We start from the raw sequence: 20,164 nt of genomic DNA, 5'->3' as shown, positions 1-20,164 counted from the left end.
CTAGAAAAAAATTATACATACAAATCAGATTTGAAAAAGTCAGACATTAATGGTAAGATATAAATAAAAAGGTTAAGAAATACCTCAACTATATAAAAGAAAAATAAATAAAAAAAGAGGTTGTCACAGGCTTTTTTCTAGCATACGATAATTCAAATTAGATTTTAAAAAATGTATTTTTATTGAGAAAAAAGAGATATAGAGAGGAGATAAGAAAAGAAAAAAAAAAGTCTTACAATGATTTTAAGTTAGAAATATGTTTGGTAAAAATTATTTAAAATATATTTATTTTTTTAAAAAAAAGAGGTTGTCTAATTTAGAATTCATAAAATAAAAGTTTAAAATTTTAACTTTTGATTAAATCAAAATTTTAATTTAAGTGAAAATTTATTTATAATTAAATATCTTTATGAATTTTCTATGATTTAAAAGATAAGGAATTAAAAACAAGTTAAATCAATTTACAAAAGTTATACCAAACAAACTAATTAAAAATTTTAATTAAAAAAAAATCTCTACTAAAATCTTAGTCGTTCATATATTTTGAAAAGTTATATTATAGGAAAATACACACTCTATATCCAAGAGAATATGATAGGACCTTAGTCTAAAAACAAAACTAATGATATGTTAGAATACAAGAAAATAAAAAATGGAATAAAGTTCTAAATCATATAAAAATTTAATTAATACTAAACATCACAAACACTTACAATAGCTAGATTCACTAACAAGAAAAACATTCTCATAGATAAAATAGAATCATGGTTTGGCTAAAGGGTTGTTAAGATGCTTGTTAAGAATCAATTTACTCCAATAAATTGGTATGATAGTTAATAAAATATGTTATATATTTTTTTTTTACTTTTTGGGGAAAAATATATTAATTTTTTAATTACATCATTGTCGATATATAAACTATACTATTAAGAGAGTATTTGAGAGCGTGGTAGTTGTTGTTTTTTAAAATATTTTTGGCTCGGAAACGCTAAAAAATATATATATTTTTTATTTTTTAAAATCTATTTTTAATATTAGCACATTAAAAAAAATAAAAAAACATCAAAAAATATTTTTAAACAAAAAAATTAACTTTTTTTAAAAAACCGTTTCAAATGGCATTTAAAATTATCCCAAGAGAAATCAGTCTCTACTAATATCCTAATTGGTTTAAAAATATCTTTTACCATAAAAGATAAAAAACAATTAAAAATCAATTAAATCTCCTGATATATTAACCTTCAGTTTCTATTTTTCTAATAGAACTTATTGTAAACAATTAAAAAAGTTTCCATTTAAGTATTACTAATTTAGTAAGTTTGACTATGATAAGTAAATGACCAAATAGATGGATTTTCTTCGACCATCCTACGCAAACCACAAATTTTTCAATGCCTAATTAACAGTAATAACAATGTCAAGAAATTAATCTAATAGTTTTTATTATTATTATTATTGGATTTAAATCTCAATATTAGCTTGTTAACTTTTGCAAAAAATCTTTAACTTTCCTAGATACTCCACCACCTATTTTCTTATTTTTTATTTATAATAATTTATTGGCTAATTAATTCTAGATTTGGTGGGAAGATAACTCCCTCCGATCGCTCCTTGTATTTTCATAAATATATATAATAAACCCTTACGTTTTCAATTAGATAAATTCAACAAATGTGTTTTCAATTTCGATCAATTAAATACAATTTTTTAAAACCAATGATTTTCATACACAATCGAAATTTTTAAAAAAATGGTTTATATTATGAGACCCACTTATAATATTAAAATAAAAAAGTTAGAAATAAAAGAAAAATAAAAATCAACGCTATCTAATCTCACATTAGTTATTTAATGCAACCAACCATCTTCTTCCTTTTCAGTTCTGGCATAAACTCAATTCCTGACGAGAAATAAAATTATGAAGAAGATGGAAGATTATAAAATACACTAAAAGAGATCGGTGGGATTAGAGCAGTGTAATGACAGAGTTGTCATTGTCACAAAACTTATTAAGCATGCAGTGAGGGTGGGATTGTCTTTTTCATGAGATGTATTTGACATTGAAAAAAATAATTGGAAACAAAAGGGTTAGTTCAGATTTTGCTTGGGCATGGTAAGGCTGCATTCCCCAAGCATTAGGGCATGGTATAACTGCTAGACACCTGGCGCTAGAGGTCAAGCATGATTGCCATGCCCCAGGCACTAGGGCCAGACCTGGGAGCCTCTCTAGGCCTGCGTGCCTGGCCGCAAACCTGCTCGCCTCTGCAAATAAGCATCTGGGTCTGTAGACCCCAGCAAATATATCTTCATTATTATAAACAAATCATCATAACAATCTAATTTAATGTTTTAAATCTAAAAATTTAAATCATATCTTCCCATTGAAATAGTTCATGTTTTATGTTTATAAATTTGTTATTCCTTCAATAGAAATTCTATCTTTTATTAGTATGATTATTGTTGTTGTTGTTGTTTGTATTATTAGTATGATTATTATTGTTATTGTTATTGTTATTATTATTGTTGTTGTTGTTATTCAAGTAGACTTGGGTTAGACATGTTTACCAAACCTATATAACGTGAGTCAGAAAATTATTTATAAACGAAGTATAAATAATTTATAAAAAACGAACAATCACAAAAATTTAATTTAACGTTTTAGATCTAAAAAATATATCTTTCCATAGAAATAGTTTATTTTTCATGTTTATGAATTTGTTATTCCTTCAATAGAAATTCTATTTTATGGTTGTTATCTATATAGTTTTTGTTTAAAAGTACTTTTTTATTTAAAAAGATATTAAAATAGTTTTTTTTTATATTTTGAAATTTATTTTTAATATTAATATATTAAAATAATTTGAAAATATAAAACAATTAATTTAAAGCAAAGACAATAAAAAATAAATTAATTTTTATCTTTGATCTAGTGGCCAAGCCAGACCCAAGTGTCTTCGGTCCGGCACCACCTGCCCCACCCAAGGCTCTTGGGTCCGGTGTCTGGACCCAAGACTCGTGGGTTTGACGTTGTAGTCAGACTCACTTAAATTTGGGTCAAACATGTTTAATAATATTATTATTAATATCAAAAATATTAATATTTGTATTATTATTATTATTATTATTATTATTAAATTTGAGAAAAATATTATTAATATTGAAAAACAACCATATATTTTATTTGAAGGGTAAAATTAAAAATTATTGTTCTTATTATTATTATTATTATTATTATTATTATTATTATTATTATTATTATCTTTAATAAATTTGAAAACAAATATTATTACTATTGAAGAAAAATCATAAATTTGATTTTAAAGAATTAAAAAGTATAAGAACTTACGTTAGGCGAGTTTATTATTATTATTATTATTATTATTATTATCATTAATAAATTTGAAAAAAATATTATTACCATCGAAGAAAAATAATAAATTTTATTTGAAGAAATTAAAAACTATAAAAACTTGGGTAAGATAAGTTTAATATTATTAATAATATTAAATTAATTAATATAATTAAATTTGAAATAAATATTATTACTATCGAAAAAATATATATTTAATTTGAATGGTAAAATCAATTATTATTGTTGTTGTTGTTGTTGTTAGTAACTTGGGTCTGACATCTCCTTCCAGACCCTTTTTTGGGTCTGGAAAGGGGCGACTGACCCACGTTATTTGGGTGTGACATGATGCAGATCCAAGTTCCCCGGGTCTTATAGTCCCACTTGGCCCAATGCTCTTTGATCCACTGTGCGGACCTAAGGCTTTTAGATCCGGCGTCAGGACCCAAGGCTATGGGTCCATCGTTGCAGTCAGATCCAAGCTACTTGTGTCGTGCAGCCCCTCTTGGGTCCAGGATCTGGACCCAAGGCTCTTGGGTCCGGCATTGTAGCTAAACCCAAGGTTCTTGGCCCTAACGTTTAAAAGGGACCCAAAACTCTTAGGTCTAGCGTAGACATGTTTAATATTATTATTAATATTATAAATATTATTATTTGTATTATAAATATTATTATTTTTATTATAATTACTATTACTATTATTAATGTAATAATTAATAAATTTGAGAAAAATATTATTAATATTGAAAAACAACTATTGATTTGATTTGAAGGGTAAAATTAAAAATTATTGTTATTATTATTATTATCATTAATAAATTAAAAAAAACATATTATTACTATTGAAGAAAAACCATAAATTTGATTTGAAAGGATTAAAAAGTATAAGAACTTGGGTCAGACGAGTTTAATAATAATAATAATAAATTTGAAAAAACAATATTATTACTATCGAAGAAAAATAATAAATTTTATTAAATTAAATAATATTATTAAATTTGAAATAAATATTATTACTACTGAAAAAATATAGATTTGATTTGAAGGATAAAATCAATTATTATTATTGTTGTTGTTGTTGTTATTATTATTATTAACTTGCGTCTGACATCCCCTTCTAGATCTAAGAAACTTGGGGTTGCAAAGGAATGCTTGACCCAAGTTACTTGGGTGTGGCATGGTGCAGACCTAAGTTCTTTAGGCCTTGGAGCCCCGCCTGACCAAGGCTTTGGGGTCCGATATTCAGACTTAAGGCTCTTGGGTATGGCGTCAAGATCCAAATCTCTTAGGTCTGTTGTTCGGACCGAAGACTAATGAGTTCGACGTTGCAGCCATACTTAAGTCACTTGGGTCGTGCAGCCCCACTCGACCCAAGGCTCTTTGGTTCGGGTTCAAGTCTCTAGGGTCCGATGTCAAGACCCAAGGCTTTTGGACTTGACATTTAAAAGGGGTCTAAAGCTCTTGAATCTGGCATTACAGTCGGACTCACTTAAACTTGGATTATACATGTTTAATATTATTATTAATATTAAAAATATTATTATTTTTCTTATAATTAATATTATTAATATAATAATTAATATATTTTTTAAAAATATTGTTAATATTAAAAAACAACTATAAATTTTATTTAAAGGATAAAATTATAAATTGTTGTTTACCATCGAAAACACTCCTCATTGTTTACCATTGGTTTTTATTTTTCTCATTTGGTTTGAATTTTTTTCAATATTAATATTATATACGGGACTCATAATATATTATTATTACAATTTGGTTGTGTAAAAAAATAATTGATTTTGTGAAATAGCATTCAATTGACAGAGATTGAAAACACAAGGGCTTATTTGTGGATTTATGAAACACAGGACGTGCAATTAAGTGGGTTTTGCCCAAAAACTGTCAACAGTTTTACACTTGTACCCATTTCTTCAACAACACAAAACTCTGCATTCCAGTTTTCAACACCCCCTCCACTTCTGTCCCACCCAAAAAATGGGACTTTCATGGAGCAATAGTAGAAGAACCACCACTTTTTATCACCCCCATCCACCCCCTCCGCCACCGCCACCACCACCACCTTACTATTATCATCCCGGAGAAGCCGTCTCTCCTCCTCCTCCTCCTCCCCCACCACCGCATCAAAATCACTACACCACCATACAACAACCACCACCAACAACCTCATCACCACCACAATCTTACCCTTATCCTACACACCCTCCACCTCCAATTCACTCCTACTACAACTCCCATCCATACCATTCCCGCAACTATGCAAATCACAATTACCAATACCAACCCTTTTATTATACCAGTCATTATCAACCCGCTAGTGGGTGGTCTCCTGTAATTAGGCCTAGTTTGGGTTTTTCTACTACTGCTGCTTCTACTGCACTGCCAATTCAGCTGGAGCCGGCTCCTTTTATTGATCATCAGAATGCAAAGAGGATTAGGAATGATGTCAATGTTCATAAAGATACTTTAAAGGTTGAAATTGATGTTTCAAATCCTGATCATCACTTGGTTTCTTTCGTTTTCGATGCTTTGTTTGATGGGAGGTTAGTATTTGATTTGCTAGTATTAGATTCTTGTTGAATTCTTGCTTTTGTTTCGATAAAGATGAGGTTTTTAATATATTGGTTGCTTGTTACATGATACTTGATTAAGGGTTTGCTTCTGTTGCTAAATTGACATGGAGTATTTAGTTTGCTTAAGAAATTAAATCAAGATCTTGAATCTTGTAATTTCCATTAGCTACGAGCTTTGGTGATTAACTTCATTGGATCCCTTTAGTTAAGTCTGAGGTGAGATTTTGTATTGTTATGAGTGACCGAAGGAATTGAAGCAAGATAAGTTTGACTGCCCCCGAGAAGGAATGAATTCAATTTGCATTATTGGGTGACTTTTTAATGTTGAAAACATTTCACAGTGGGGATTCAATTCTAATGGGGGCTTGGGGTGATATCTCAAGTGATAGTATGGGGTGATATAGAATATGGACCTCATGCATCTTATCTCTTAATTGTTGACTCTCTAGAGTGGCTTTGGTGGTGGAAATAAGAGTAGTGAAGGGTTTCGAAAATGAAATTTGCAAGAACGAGCCAAAACATGGAAATTTGAATGATTTAACATAGAGTGAAACGACCATAACCAAAGCCTAAGTTTGCTTTCCCCGTTTATGATGTTCTCCTAATACCTCTAGAGATACTTGGAGATCGTGGATTGTGGTTGCTTATATGCTGCAAATGCTGGCCATTGTTTCCTATGTTTGACATATAAATTAGTAAAATTAGGCGAATAGTTCTAATATGAAAGGTGATTAGTTAGGAAAAGTAGTTTAGTCAAGCTATACTGCTTGTTAGAAAAGTAATATGGTTTAGTAACAATATTGAGTATGCAAATTTTATAATTAAATCTAGTTACAGATGCTACAATCAAACATCAAAATGGCTGTGAATAAGAATTGGACTGTCTAATACAAGCTATTACAAGAATACTGCTAAAAAAGGCCATATGATGCCTTGGTTTTTCATTATATGGGCTTCAGTAGCAACTGTTTTAGTTTTACTCTTTGGTTTCAGTATTGCTGTTTTTGTTTATTATTGTCTTAAATACAACATAATTTACTACAAGTACCACGAAATCTTGATTACAATTTACTACAATTGTAATCAAGATTTCGTTGGTCTGTGTGCTGACATGCTTTTTTTTTTTTTTTTTGAGAAAGACTGACAGAGTTATATATTAAAAGTTTCACCATATTGGCTTTATTATGTTAGAAATTAACTCGCTCAAAAGTTTAACATTTATGATTACACAAGCACAATATGAAAGAAATGTGTCCTCTGTACCTATTGTAATATTAAGAATGACCCAAAGTTTTCACCCACGGACCAACGAATTAACCTCACATTAGTTTGATTTTGTTATTCTCTCGCCCCATCTTTTGTTTGACTTTATGGAAGGATTATCTTCCTCTTTGGGAGGCTTGACTAGTTTGTTGTGCTGATTGGAAGAAACTTGTCATTCTGTATGCATGAAATTTCTATATGGTGATTTTCTTTATTTGTTTATTCTCCATGTAGGATATACCATAGCTATATTTTTTCGGTAGACTTAATGTATGCTATGCCAATGAGCTATATAGTCAACTTAGGATAGTCGAGTTAGAGCTCATAAATGCATTGATTAGGAGCCTTTCATAGACCTTCATTAATTTGTTCTGTCTCAATCTAGCTGACCTCAGATATAAGCACAGGTGCTTGTTTAGTATAGGAAGACATTCACATAGGTGAAAATGTCAGTGGGATTTATTTTGATGTTTCAAGGTCTTTTTTAGGAAGGTGTTTATATTTGGAAAATACCGATTTATTACATGTATTAGTGTATTAATGTTAAGTTCTTAAATTATCTTGTTTTATGAAAATTTCAATAACATGAAACAATCTGAATTAGGGAATTGCAGTGAGAAGTTTGCACTTCTAAAGAAGCAATTTCAAACATTGATGCCTAATTTGTCTCTGGATCTGAACATATTTTGACCCAACAATCTGGCTTGTTTAAAAAGAACATCCAAATGTCACAACATGAGAATCTCATTGGGATTGTTTCATAACAGAACCAAAGCACTAGATCCCTTTGGAGCACTAGAGATACCAGCAATTAACTAGAAGCTTCATCCCAGCATGATTCTCTAAAGTATTCTAATCACTCACGCGCGCACACACACAATATGATTATATTTTTTTTTTGTAAATCTAATACTGTTTCTTTTGTTTGTTTTGTAATAACAGCATTACAATTTTCTACTTTGCCAAGGAAGAGCCGGATGGTAGGTTTGTTCCTGCATTTCCTGAAGTCCATTTACCTGTGAAAATCTCTTTCCAGAAAGGTCCTGGCCAGATGTTTTATCAGCCTTCAGGAACAGGCATTGATTTGGGCTTCTTTGAGTTGGATGATCTCTCAAAATCATCACCTGAAGAAGATGTCTTTCCACTTATAATTGCTGCTGAAACAAACTTGCCAGATGATTTAACAGATGAACATATTGATTCTGTGCCAAACACACTACGCCACATGCAGATTACTCAAGCTGTTCTCGAGAAGAAAAATGGTGACAATTTCCATGTGAGAGTAATCAGGCAGATTCTGTGGGTTGCTGGAGTTAGATATGAGCTGCGTGAGATATACGGAATAGGAAGCTCAGCAGCTGAAGGCTTTGATGACAGTGACCCAGGGAAGGAGTGTGTGATTTGCATGACTGAACCTAAGGATACCGCCGTGTTACCTTGCCGACATATGGTGAGAGTCCACCTCTTATGCATCATGAATTGAAGGTTTAGTTCAAGGCACATGAGTGCACGTTATCTAATTTCTAGATTTTATTTAGTGGATATACCCCTTTGTTCATCTCTCTCACACAAACAGACATTTTCTATTTTTAGTAATAGTCTTATGTGGAAATCTAGACTAGAATAGTTTTTTTCTCTATTGTTAATGTTCACTATCTGATTTTGCATAGTGTTTTCAATAAAACTTCATTCAAGAGGAAATACTCTTCTTTCTAGTATCTAAGTTCCTTGAGGAAATTGTCTGCACTCCGCATGCAGTTACAAGTTTAAATCTCTTTGCCCGTACCTTTATATTTGAACCTCTATTCCTATGTTCTCAAGTCATGCTGCTTGTATCTTTTCAGTGCTTGTGCAGCGAGTGTGCAAAAGAATTGAGGCTTCAATCAAATAAGTGTCCCATATGCCGCCAACCAATTGAGCAACTTATAGGTATCAAGATAAATAGTGGTGATCAATGAAGATGAGAAACTGCGTTCCTCATATGAAGTTGGATTTATGGTGCAATGGTTAGCCTTTTTATTCTAATTTATTTTACTGTAACTTTCCCCTATGAATGTGCGATCTAATTTTTTTTATATTTTTATTCTTTTTGTTTGTCCTTTATATTTGTATATACTTTTCTTCTGTCTTTGTACAAAATACTCTGTAGATCAAATCTTGCAAAGAGATAATTCACTAACAGTAAACATCAAATGAATCTTTAGCCACTTGTATTATTTACCTTATAATTGTTTGGCCATGAAGCCACCTTTATTACCTTGATCATCTTATTCTTGCAAAATGACTTCTTGCTATATGGCTTCGCATCAAAAGTATGGCCTCGTCCAGGACCAGGAATAAGAAATGCATATGTATGCAGGTGCGAGGATAGTTTAAAGTTTTTTCATGAATATGAGGTATCTACGTTAAAGTTAGGATTTTTGGCTGGCTCTTTTTTCTCTTAACCCATTTAAGTGACCAAGTCCATAGATCATGCTCCTAACCTTCATCATTGAATTCAGCTTCTGTTGGCATGTATCTATCATGTGTGCATGTGTGTCCGTAAAATAGCTATTTTCATGTGTAAGTTAAGCACGGAGATTCCAAAGGTAGAAAGAGAAGCTGCAAGACAACTGGACTGAGGGAACCTACTAGCAGGTCTACAGTAGCAGCCTTTTCCCTTTGAGCTAACAGCCGAAAAGAGAGGTAGAGGGAATATTTTCCATTGAAGTTAGAATTGAAGGGGGAAAATTGAGAATCTTCAAAGCCTATTTTGTACCTTTATTGATATGTTTACCCTTGAACTGATCAGAGAACACAGTAGTCGTGCTTTGATACCTAAGAAATAATGCGATGCAAGGTCTGTAAAGTGAAATGTTAAAGGCATAATTAGTAGGAATTTAATAATGAAAGTCTATATATTTAAATTGCTAATACAGTTATAAATATATACTAGTCTGATTAATCATGCATGCGTCTTGAATTAAATGAGCTTTTTAGCATGCCAGACTGGACTCATTTTTCTGTATTTCTGTATGCCAGCTGTTATTAGTTATTGATCACCCCAAGCAACTTCATAGCTTATGTTGAAGTTTCTTAAATTATCTAGTCTTGCTACTGTGCATTATGTTGCTAGATATACAGTGATCCTTTTCTTCGAACACCTGTTTGTTTCGAAGGAGAGGTAAAAGCAAGGTTTCATCCGAAAAAGAGTTCACGAGAAGGAAAAGGGAGGGCATAACCTTGTTTCAATGGCAAAGGGAGGAAGAAGGTGAATCTCTCCTTCCATTCAACCTTCCAAGTCCCTAAAATATAGTTTCTTAGTCATGTGACATAAAAAACTGTCACATTGTTTTTCTTTGCTCTCATGATCAGCCAAAAGAAAAGGAAAAAAGGTACTTTACCCTTCCCTTGTTACGGTTGTTTTTTAAAGTATTTTTTACTTGGGAATATATCAAAATAATATATTTTTATTTTTTAAAAATTATTTTTCACATCAGCACATCAAAATAATTTAAAAACATAAAAAAATATATTAATTTAAAACAAAGAAAAAAAATAAAAAATTTTATTTTTTTTAAAACGTTTTTTAAATACCAAAACAAACAACTTAAGATACAAACAACTTAAGATTTATTCGCCAATAAAAATGTCGGTGATTGCATTTTTTTTTTTCACTTGGCTTATTATACCAGCAACATCATCATGAATGCATGGAAGTAACAAGCTACTGCCTTTCCTTCCATCTAGAAATTAATTGTGGCTGCTGCCATTTTCAAATCATAGAATTAAGTACGATGCATTAATTTGGCATGAGGAGATGGTCATTATTAAAAATCTATTTTTAAGTGACAGTCATTTACTTTAAGAAAAAGGCTTTTAAATAAAATGAAAAAAACTATGGTATAAGCTATGAATGTTCATGGTGATTAATGAATACATTAATTAACTTTAATTTTGAATTTGATACCACACCTTCCCACCCACAAGACAGTAGAAAATGCCCTTTTCCTTTTATGGAAGATGTTGCTCTTCTTGATGCTGCCATCTACATGCATGCTTTTGTCCGAATTAGGAATCTGTGGGATGATAATTCGTGAAGGAAAAATCACCGACAAATATCCAGCTTGGGGAAATATGTATCTAAGTAGGACTTGATTAAAGTAGGAAATGTAAACCAAAATGGCATGCCAGAAAAAGTCCTTATTACAAATCCTCAAAAGATTCGAAGGAAGATATATAATGGAGTTTCAGTATGCCCTTGTACAAGTCAAATCTTTCATGTATTTTAGTTTACCATAATGTTATGGAAGCTTTTAACTTCTTGGATCGATTCATCTTTTTTATCAAAACTTCTTGGATTCTTATGATGATGCTGAAGAGTGGCTGTATTTAGCAGTGTGATTGCCTTGTTTTTTTTTTTTTTTGATTAACATGGATGTTCGGGTTAGCTTGTGCGCCTCGACTAATCCCATGGGGTCTGAAGTTAACAACCATGTAAGCTTTTAGTGGCCATCATATTAGCAACTACAGGGCTCAAACCTGAGAACTTTTTAGTCTCAAACTCTTATCACTAGGTTACCAACTAAATGATTATTGACTTGTTATTCCTAGTGAAAGGGGGGAAATAGGGAGAAGAAAAAACAAAGGCTGCCCATCATAATATATGGTCAAAACTTCTCTAACATCTATACCTCTACTATTATTTACCTAATGTAGACTACAAATCTAGAGCTAGAACAGAGAAAGATTGTACTGGGACCATATAGGATGATCATACATAGATACAAAATAAACGGCCTTCCATCCAGCAATATATATAAAGTGTAATTGTATATCTTCCTCTCATTTTATCAGTCGTTAACCACACGCCATGTGGGTGCTCATGTGATACCCTAAACATAAATAGCAATCTCTGTGCCTAGTTGCCCAGGAGTTTCCTCTCAAGAACTGAAGACACAAAAGGAAGTAAAACCAAACCCGGAAATAGCTGTTGGGTTCTTGAATTCATTCAAACTCACCCAAAAAACTGTTCCCAAATTTAACACACAACATACCAAGTGGATGCTTGTTGGATATATGGCTTTGAGAATTTATTAAATTACTTGAATAGAAAGGAAAAAAAATACATTTGAAAAGGGATACGTCAAGCACAGAGCAAATTGCTTATATAGTATAAATTTGACCTTCTTCACTGTGAAATAATATTTCGCATCTGTAATTAAACAGTACACGTATAGTGTCTCAATGTTTAAATTAGAGCTTGGGAACAAGAGGTTTGCTTCCTCTGTGGTCTCAGGTTCGAGCCCTGTGGTTGCTCATATGATGACCACTGGAAATTTACATAGTCGTTAACTTCAGGGCCCGTGGATTAGTCGAGATGCACGTAAGCTGGCCCGGACACCCACGTTAAACTAAAACAAATTAGAGCAGGAAAACCGTCTGATTGAGGTCATTTGTCACCATTAATCAAGTGCCTTTTTTTATAGGTAAAGTGACACAAGGGTTTCATCACGATTTTGGCTTTTTAAGAAGGATAACAACAGTTTGGTGGAAAAGAAGTCTTGAAAACATAAACAAAATAACCCTACAAACGTGATATGATGTCCATCTTTGGGCTATGTTCAGAGTTGCTTTCTTTACCTAATTGCTCTTAATGTAAGACATGATTAATCCTAAAGAGCTTTAATTCGTTACATAACTTGACCATGGCCAGTTCCTTTTATAAAAGTTCATTCTCTCAACTATATCATGTTCTATTTTTATTTTGTTTGCCAATTACATGATCAAAAAAGCCAATTATTTATTGAATTACAGACCAAATATCTTCATTATATTAGCTTCCAAAGATAAATGATTTAGTCCTTTCTTTTTCCCTAGCTAGTGGTATCAATTTTTATTTTTTATTTACTTGAAAAAGCAAAAATATTTCTCTATTATATTTAGCTAACTTTTAGCGTGTTTTTTTTTTCTTTTTCTGAACCAAATCAACTTTTAGCGTATATGGTAATTCTTACATTACCATAAAAGGGTAATTAATTACTAGAAATTGATAGCAGTACTGTAAAACCCTGTTTAAAAATAAAAGAAAGAGAAGTATACCGACTAATACTAAAAGAAAAACATGAAAGAACCGGTTTAAGGATAACCAAAAAGAGGTGCTAGGATAAGAACATCTAACATCTAAACACATCCCACCACATTTAAGAAGGGGTATAAATGCATAGAGAGAAAAAAAAATGACTTTTCTTCTCCCAAAAAACCGACAAGAACCCTAGCTACAACAACCCCCCTCTTACAAAGAAACTGTAACATCCCTGTTCTGGGATAAAAACAACAATCTCATGTCAACCCTGAACAAGAGGGGGGTGAGTTTAACTATCATGTGTCTAATAATACCTTCTTGTAAGATCTATTAAATCTTAATAAATAAAATTCCAAATCATTATTTGTATTACGATTGTTCACTAGTTTCTTTTTTATTACTCAATTATAGTCTTTCAATACTTGAAGTTCTTAAACACTTCATCTTTACTCTTAAGAAAATAAAATCAAGTATTTATAAAATCATCATTATTGAAAGTCAAGATATAACTCATTTTAAGAAAGGACTTTAGAATTTCAAAGCCAAAATGAATATAATTTAAACATCCTTGATCTGATTTTGTGACGTGCACTAAAACTACACAACTTTTGTTCACCCAACACACAATTATCACAAAAAGTTAATTAATATATTTCTAATTATGACAAATTAGAACATTTTTTTAAAAATTTTACTATGAAAACATAAAACATTTCTATATGTGACTATGATCTTCCACAATTACCACTATTATCTAAACCTTGCTATCTAGATCTACTCCTTGCTACAAGTGCATCCTTTTGATTATTATTAAAATTGCCACTCAATTGTCTCTTTATAAGATTTTTAGAAAACGAGAAGACTAGTTACCTCTTATACAATTTTAGTTTTTCTTTTAAATAGAATAGCCTCTTTAAATTTTGAATACAACAATAACAAAGTGTGGTCCATTCACTTGAACAACAATAGGTAATAAATTTATAATACTTGAATTAAACTAATCAAGATGAAATTTATTAATGTACCTTTTTCCATTCACAATATACATAGAGATTATTTGTCAACAACATAATCATGGATGAGGATTTAATTTGTAAACCCCATGAAAATAAATGTTTGCATAAATTGCAAACTAAATAAATAGAAAATAAAAGTGAAGAAATTTATGTATAGATTTAAATAAAACGAGAATTTGAAAATTTTCAGATATAAATTTTCAAACGAAATATTTCGAGATATTATAAATTTAACTCGAAAATATTGAGGATGAGATTAAATTAAAGAAAATGAACTAAACTAAAAAGTTGAGGGGTGAAATTATAAGAAATAAAAAGAGGCATAGCTTAATTATAAGAAGAAAAGATGTGGGGGAAAAAATAATACACTTAAAAAAAATAAGGCCTGAATGCAAATAAGAGAAATTATGAGGATATAAATACCCCTCTTTCTTGCTCATCAAAAACAAGTGTAGCCATTAAGAAAAAAGGGGGAGTTTTTGATTTTTTTTCTTGTCAAATTAAGAGAGAAACACCAAAAATCCCAAGAACCTATCTAAGATTAAAAGTTTATAGGTAGAATAAACACTCGTGGGCAAGGGATTAACAAGACATTTTGAAGGTAGAGAGAGAAGGGAGGGCCGACTGTCATTAGCAAAGGAGGAGTTGAAAATTTTTGACTGGTTGGGATCGCGATCTTGATTCTTACCAGGTAAGGAGTTCTGAACGTGGTTTTATAAGTCATTTCGAATTCTATTATGAATTGATGCTTTAATGTTAAATTTTAATTTGGGTTCTTAGAATTGAATTGGGGGGAAATTGTTAGTTGTTAAAATTAAGTTAATGCATGTGTTGTATGTAATTAGGGGCATGAAATCATGATCATTCATTAAAGAAAATGCATGGGTAATTGAGTTAGGGGTGACTGGCCATATGAAGAGTAAAGAGGGAAAGGGGGGAATTGTGATTTTCCTTATTGAATTTATTATAATAGGTTATTTTTTATGTGAATGTGTGTGTGAATTGAATGGAATTATCATGAAAGGAATGAGGGAACTCTTGGTTCCTTAAGGCCATGCTTTCGGCTAATTATGCATAAAAGGGGGGAGGATGTTTAATTTAACATATTTAGCTTGATGACGTGTGTTTAATTGCGTTGAAATGAGGAAAAATACATGTTGAAATTGCAAGGATCATGTTTATAAGAATATTGTTCGAAAAGTTAGTAAAATCGATAAAAATGTTCTATTTTGACGTTAAGAGGGAAGATTGAAATACATAGAGTAAATTAGATCTTAAAAATTTATTTTTGCCACTCTTATATAATATATGATATGGCTAGGGGTTGAGATAAAAGAGGGAAAGTTGAATTGTGGATGTTGTGTGTAAATGGAAAGGTTGATGAATCTGGACAAATTCGTCTCCTGATTTTCGGAGAGAGTTCGAGTAAGAGGATGAGGGAATTAAGATCGGGTTCCTTCATAAACATTGTAGCTCTGGATGTTGACTAACTAATAAAATTTGTCTTATTCAATTTGGAGCTTTAGAACTCCAGTTATGGGTCACCAACCGAGATTGGGTCATGATAGACCTTATAGGGCAGTAGGTCTGATTCGTTGAGGAGAAATTTCGAGTGTCTTAGGGCAGAACTGGGGTCTCCTCCCCTCATGGGACTTGTAACCCCGTGTCTTAGCTTTCTAACAAGACTAACCTCACTTGAAACAAAGTCCTAGAACTTTGGATATAGTAAAAAATATGAAGAGAGGTCAAAATGCAAACTCTGCTGGCAGATTCAGAAAGTCGCTAAAGCAACTATCTAAACATGTTACGGGTGAAATTGGGTCCTTTCCCTTAAGGAAACATGTGATATTACATTTTAGCTTCCAAAAGAAACGAATAATGTTCGAAATGAAAATTCATAATGATAACTAGAGTCGGACAAAGAATGATGATATTAATAGGTGAAATGAGAAAAACATAAAATATATTAAAAAAAGAAAGAATAATTAAAAGAAAAATCTATATTAGCTATTAATATGGTTATTATGAAATGTATCCTTGAATGATGATATTTTATTAGATATGTTTGTGATTTCAGGAGGGACCACAAGCGTGGTGCAACAGTAGCAACAAAGAGCACAAATAGAGTTTCTACTGCAGGTAGGTGATCCGTATCTATGCTTTCTAGTTAAATTTCATGATTTTATATGTTGTTGATGTGAAATGTGAATTGACGAATGTTGGATATTATATGAAAGAATAAAAGTTTGCGCAATGATATTGTTATTTCAGATAGTATCCCAAATGTATATGTGTTCAAGGTGAATGGTCATTCATGTGATTTGCCAAGTGATGGAAGTATCGCTGACATAGAAAATATGAGAAGTGTGATATAGGGCATAAACTAGCATACATTCAGTGTATGTTAGGATATCGGGTAAGGGGATCTCCATGCATCGATATCTATGGGGCATGGACTAGCATATATTTAATGTATGGTAGGATCCCGGGTAAGGGGATCACCATGTATCGGCTAACATACATTTAATGTATGTTAGGGGTCCAGGGTAAGGGGATCGCCATGCATCAACGCCTACGGGACGATGATGATACCAGTGGAATTGGTATCGGCAATGCGTTAGGCGGAAATAGTTGTGATCGATTTTATGGAATCATGAATGAAAGTTGAAAATGGAAGGTGAAACCGTTTTTAGTAACTGAATGAAAAAGAGTTCAAATGAAAACAAAAAGGGAGAAGTGAATAGAATATGAATACATGTTTGTCTTTTTAAATTGTTGGATTTTTATGTTACTATACTTGTTGTGATATTCACGTCTTAATAATATGTGTTTTTATTTCAGGATCATCGCAAGCACGACAGGAGTATATCCTAGCTTTTATTCATTTCTGTATCTAGTTCTAGGAGGTATATCATTGTATTTTATAATATTAAAAATTTATATAACTTATTTTGTATAATTAATATTTAAACTTGAATATATGAACTTAACTCTGAAATTCATATAATCATGTTCCATGTATGCGTATTTATTTCTTTTATTCCTCTATAATAATATTTGATGTTCAATGCATGTTATAAATATTGTGGTTGTGATGATGATGATGTTTGTGAGATTGAGATTTAAGATGATTGTGTCGTGATTGAGTGATGAGATGTGAGATTTTAGAAGTGTAAACAAGTTAAATGTCGATAACTTAGTACCTCTTAATATGGGAGAGACTCTGCCGAAATTTTAGTAGAAATTTTGGTAAACTTTTATATAAAAACTATATATGAAAAAATTACCATGTTTTCCATTTGATATGTGATTGGTGTTTTATCCCGGATAAAGGAATGTTACATAACTTTTTTTTCATAAATTATGGGGATTTTTCCAACTATTACTTCTCTAACACTCTACAAAATTGAATCATCCTAAAGCCTTTATCATTAGCTTCTTTTCATTATCCATTATTATTATGGTTTTTTTTATATACCCTAAAGAACTCTTTTAAGTGATTTAAGTAACCACTCTCATCTTAATATGTCTTGGACTAAAATTGTTGAGTATATCAAACTTCTTGGTATCATAGATATTGATGAAGATATGATAATTTATACAAATTATTGAGTGTATTAAATTTAGAGCTTTGTTACTAATTTGTCATGATCTTAAACATAAATATGAAAAATAATCACAATTAAAAATTGTACTCTTTTTTTATTATTATATGTTAATTAAGTACTAATCTCTATTTTTCAGAGATAAAAAATTCTTTCCCTTCTCTCCTAGTGTCAGAGAGAAACAATTCTCTATTATTTTTTCTCTATCTTCCCTGTTGCTATATTTAATTAAGAGAGATTACGGTCGTTGAAATGATAAATTCAAAATAGGTTCTTTAAGCAAGAGAAACTTTAAATCCATGACAACATACCTTAAATACAAGAAAAAAATGAATGAATACTGCATGAAAAAAAAGATGACTACATATACACTGTTTATTTACTTTTTCTTAGATTTAAGGGCTATCTTTCAGCAGCAAACTTATTATAGCCAATGCCAAAGAGATAGGAGTTCTTCTTAGGACTACTCCATCTACAATCCCTTTCAAACATGCTTTCTTATATCTGGGACACATCAAGACACAATTTCTGTCCTCAAAGGAGCATAGATTTTGAAGTTCTGGTCTCGAATTAACAAACTTACAGGCACAACTGTTAGTAGTAGGTTAAAAGTGAAGCCTACCAAAAAAACATTAAGGGAAAATCACTAGAATGATAGTGGATGGGCAAGTACGAGTTGGTATACAGGGTCCTTGTATTAATCATCTTTGGCATTGACTGCATTTTTTTTTCCGACTCCTGCCATAGACTTCTAATTGGGAACCAGTCCCACTCATCTACACGAAGCATCAATCACAATATAATTGTATTATGAAGGGATGTTTATTTTTATGCTTCAAAAATATTTTTTTAAAAAATTAAATATTTTTTATTTTTTTAATTAATATTTTTTAGTGTTTTCAGATCATTTTGATGTGTTAATGTACACCCGATTTTTATCGATTCCACTAGATGATCCTATCTCCATCCACAAATCCGATTGGGTTGAGGGATCGTCCCCATATCTCTCCCTCAACCGGCTATTATAGGTCTTATGAAAATGAAAAAAGAAATCATCATATTCAATTCAAGAAAAATAATAACTTACGAAATAAAATGGTTGAACGAACAAACCATGAAGTGTTGAGTGTGGTTGTCAACGAACTGTTGCACCCCCCATTTGTTGCACGTGCGTCTCTAGAAACAGCTCCATTGGGCTCGGCTCAAGTCCAAGAGACGTAGCTTGTAAGAAAAAAAATTAATTATGTAACAACAAATTAATTAACGATATATTTCTTTAAATTAATCTTATCATCCGTTTTGCATGTGCAGCAAATGGAATGGAGCCACTGGTGTACGTGGTCACCGAACCATGAATTTGTCGGTTCCGGTTGTCGGCACCAGACTGTGAGTGTCGTGTGAACCGCTTAGGCGTCACGTGCTCAATATGTTGCGGCCATATATCCCCTGGGATGTATGGCGCTTTGAAATCCCTCTAAACTGCCACGTCATTCCAGCTTTGTAGACCGTTATCTCTCGCGTATGTTTTGGCCTTTTTTTGTGCTATATACCAAAAAATCACGCAACCTACTTCCATAGTGACAAATTAGATATAAAACAAATTTTTTTTTTAAAAAAATATTGTATTGTTTTCGATGTTACCTAGTTGCCGCGTGATTTTCTCACACCCTCCTCGCACCATTGTCATACGCGTTGTCCCACTCGAATTTGTGCTGTGTATAAATAATTTATTTAAAATAAAAATAATAATTTATTTACAATTATAATAATAATTTATTAAAAATAAGCTAGAAATTAGAAATTAACACCAACCTGAAATCTTTGAAACCATTATCGATATAAAGTCTCCATTCAAGATGTCTGGAAACCTAACTCTATTGAAATAATGGAATCTCCATCGACGATTTAAACGCCAATGATATTACTCAGGCGACCTCACTATTTGTGAACCTGAAAATAAATTAAATTAATGAAATATTAATTAGTTCATAAATTATGTTATAATTAAAAAAAATAAACTAAAACCGAACCGAAACAAACTTACATTGAAAGGTCATCCTTCCAACATGCCTCGTACGTGCGGGTGAATTGATTCCGCTGTGAAGGCACACCGTCTCTGCTCTGTGAAACCGCGCTGGAAGAGGCAGTATCGCGAGTCGGCGCAGGTGACTCTTCGTGATCGGCACCTAAGGACATGTCATCCTCACTGCTAGAAGAACTAGCTGCGACCATATGTGAGCGACGAGTTGTTGATTTCGTTCTACGCATCTACACAA

The 20,164-nt window shown here is 31.7% G+C and overlaps 1 protein-coding gene across 1 annotated transcript; it reads left to right on the top strand.

Moving 5' to 3' along the window:
- The first annotated feature begins 5,233 nt into the window (after positions 1-5,233).
- LOC7497974 (probable E3 ubiquitin-protein ligase LUL4) lies at positions 5,234-9,396 on the top strand. Its single transcript, XM_024610867.2, has 3 exons — positions 5,234-5,910; positions 8,146-8,653; positions 9,048-9,396. The coding sequence occupies exons 1-3, from the start codon at positions 5,345-5,347 to the stop codon at positions 9,159-9,161; spliced, it is 1,188 nt and encodes a 395-aa protein (XP_024466635.1). The 5' UTR covers positions 5,234-5,344; the 3' UTR covers positions 9,162-9,396.
- The last annotated feature ends 10,768 nt before the right edge of the window (positions 9,397-20,164 follow it).

Source organism: Populus trichocarpa, chromosome 10, assembly GCF_000002775.5.
Source record: "Populus trichocarpa isolate Nisqually-1 chromosome 10, P.trichocarpa_v4.1, whole genome shotgun sequence".
In the NCBI taxonomy this organism is placed as follows: domain Eukaryota; kingdom Viridiplantae; phylum Streptophyta; class Magnoliopsida; order Malpighiales; family Salicaceae; genus Populus; species Populus trichocarpa.
Note: the sequence above shows the minus strand (reverse complement) of the source record. Positions and strands in the feature narration are given on the sequence as shown.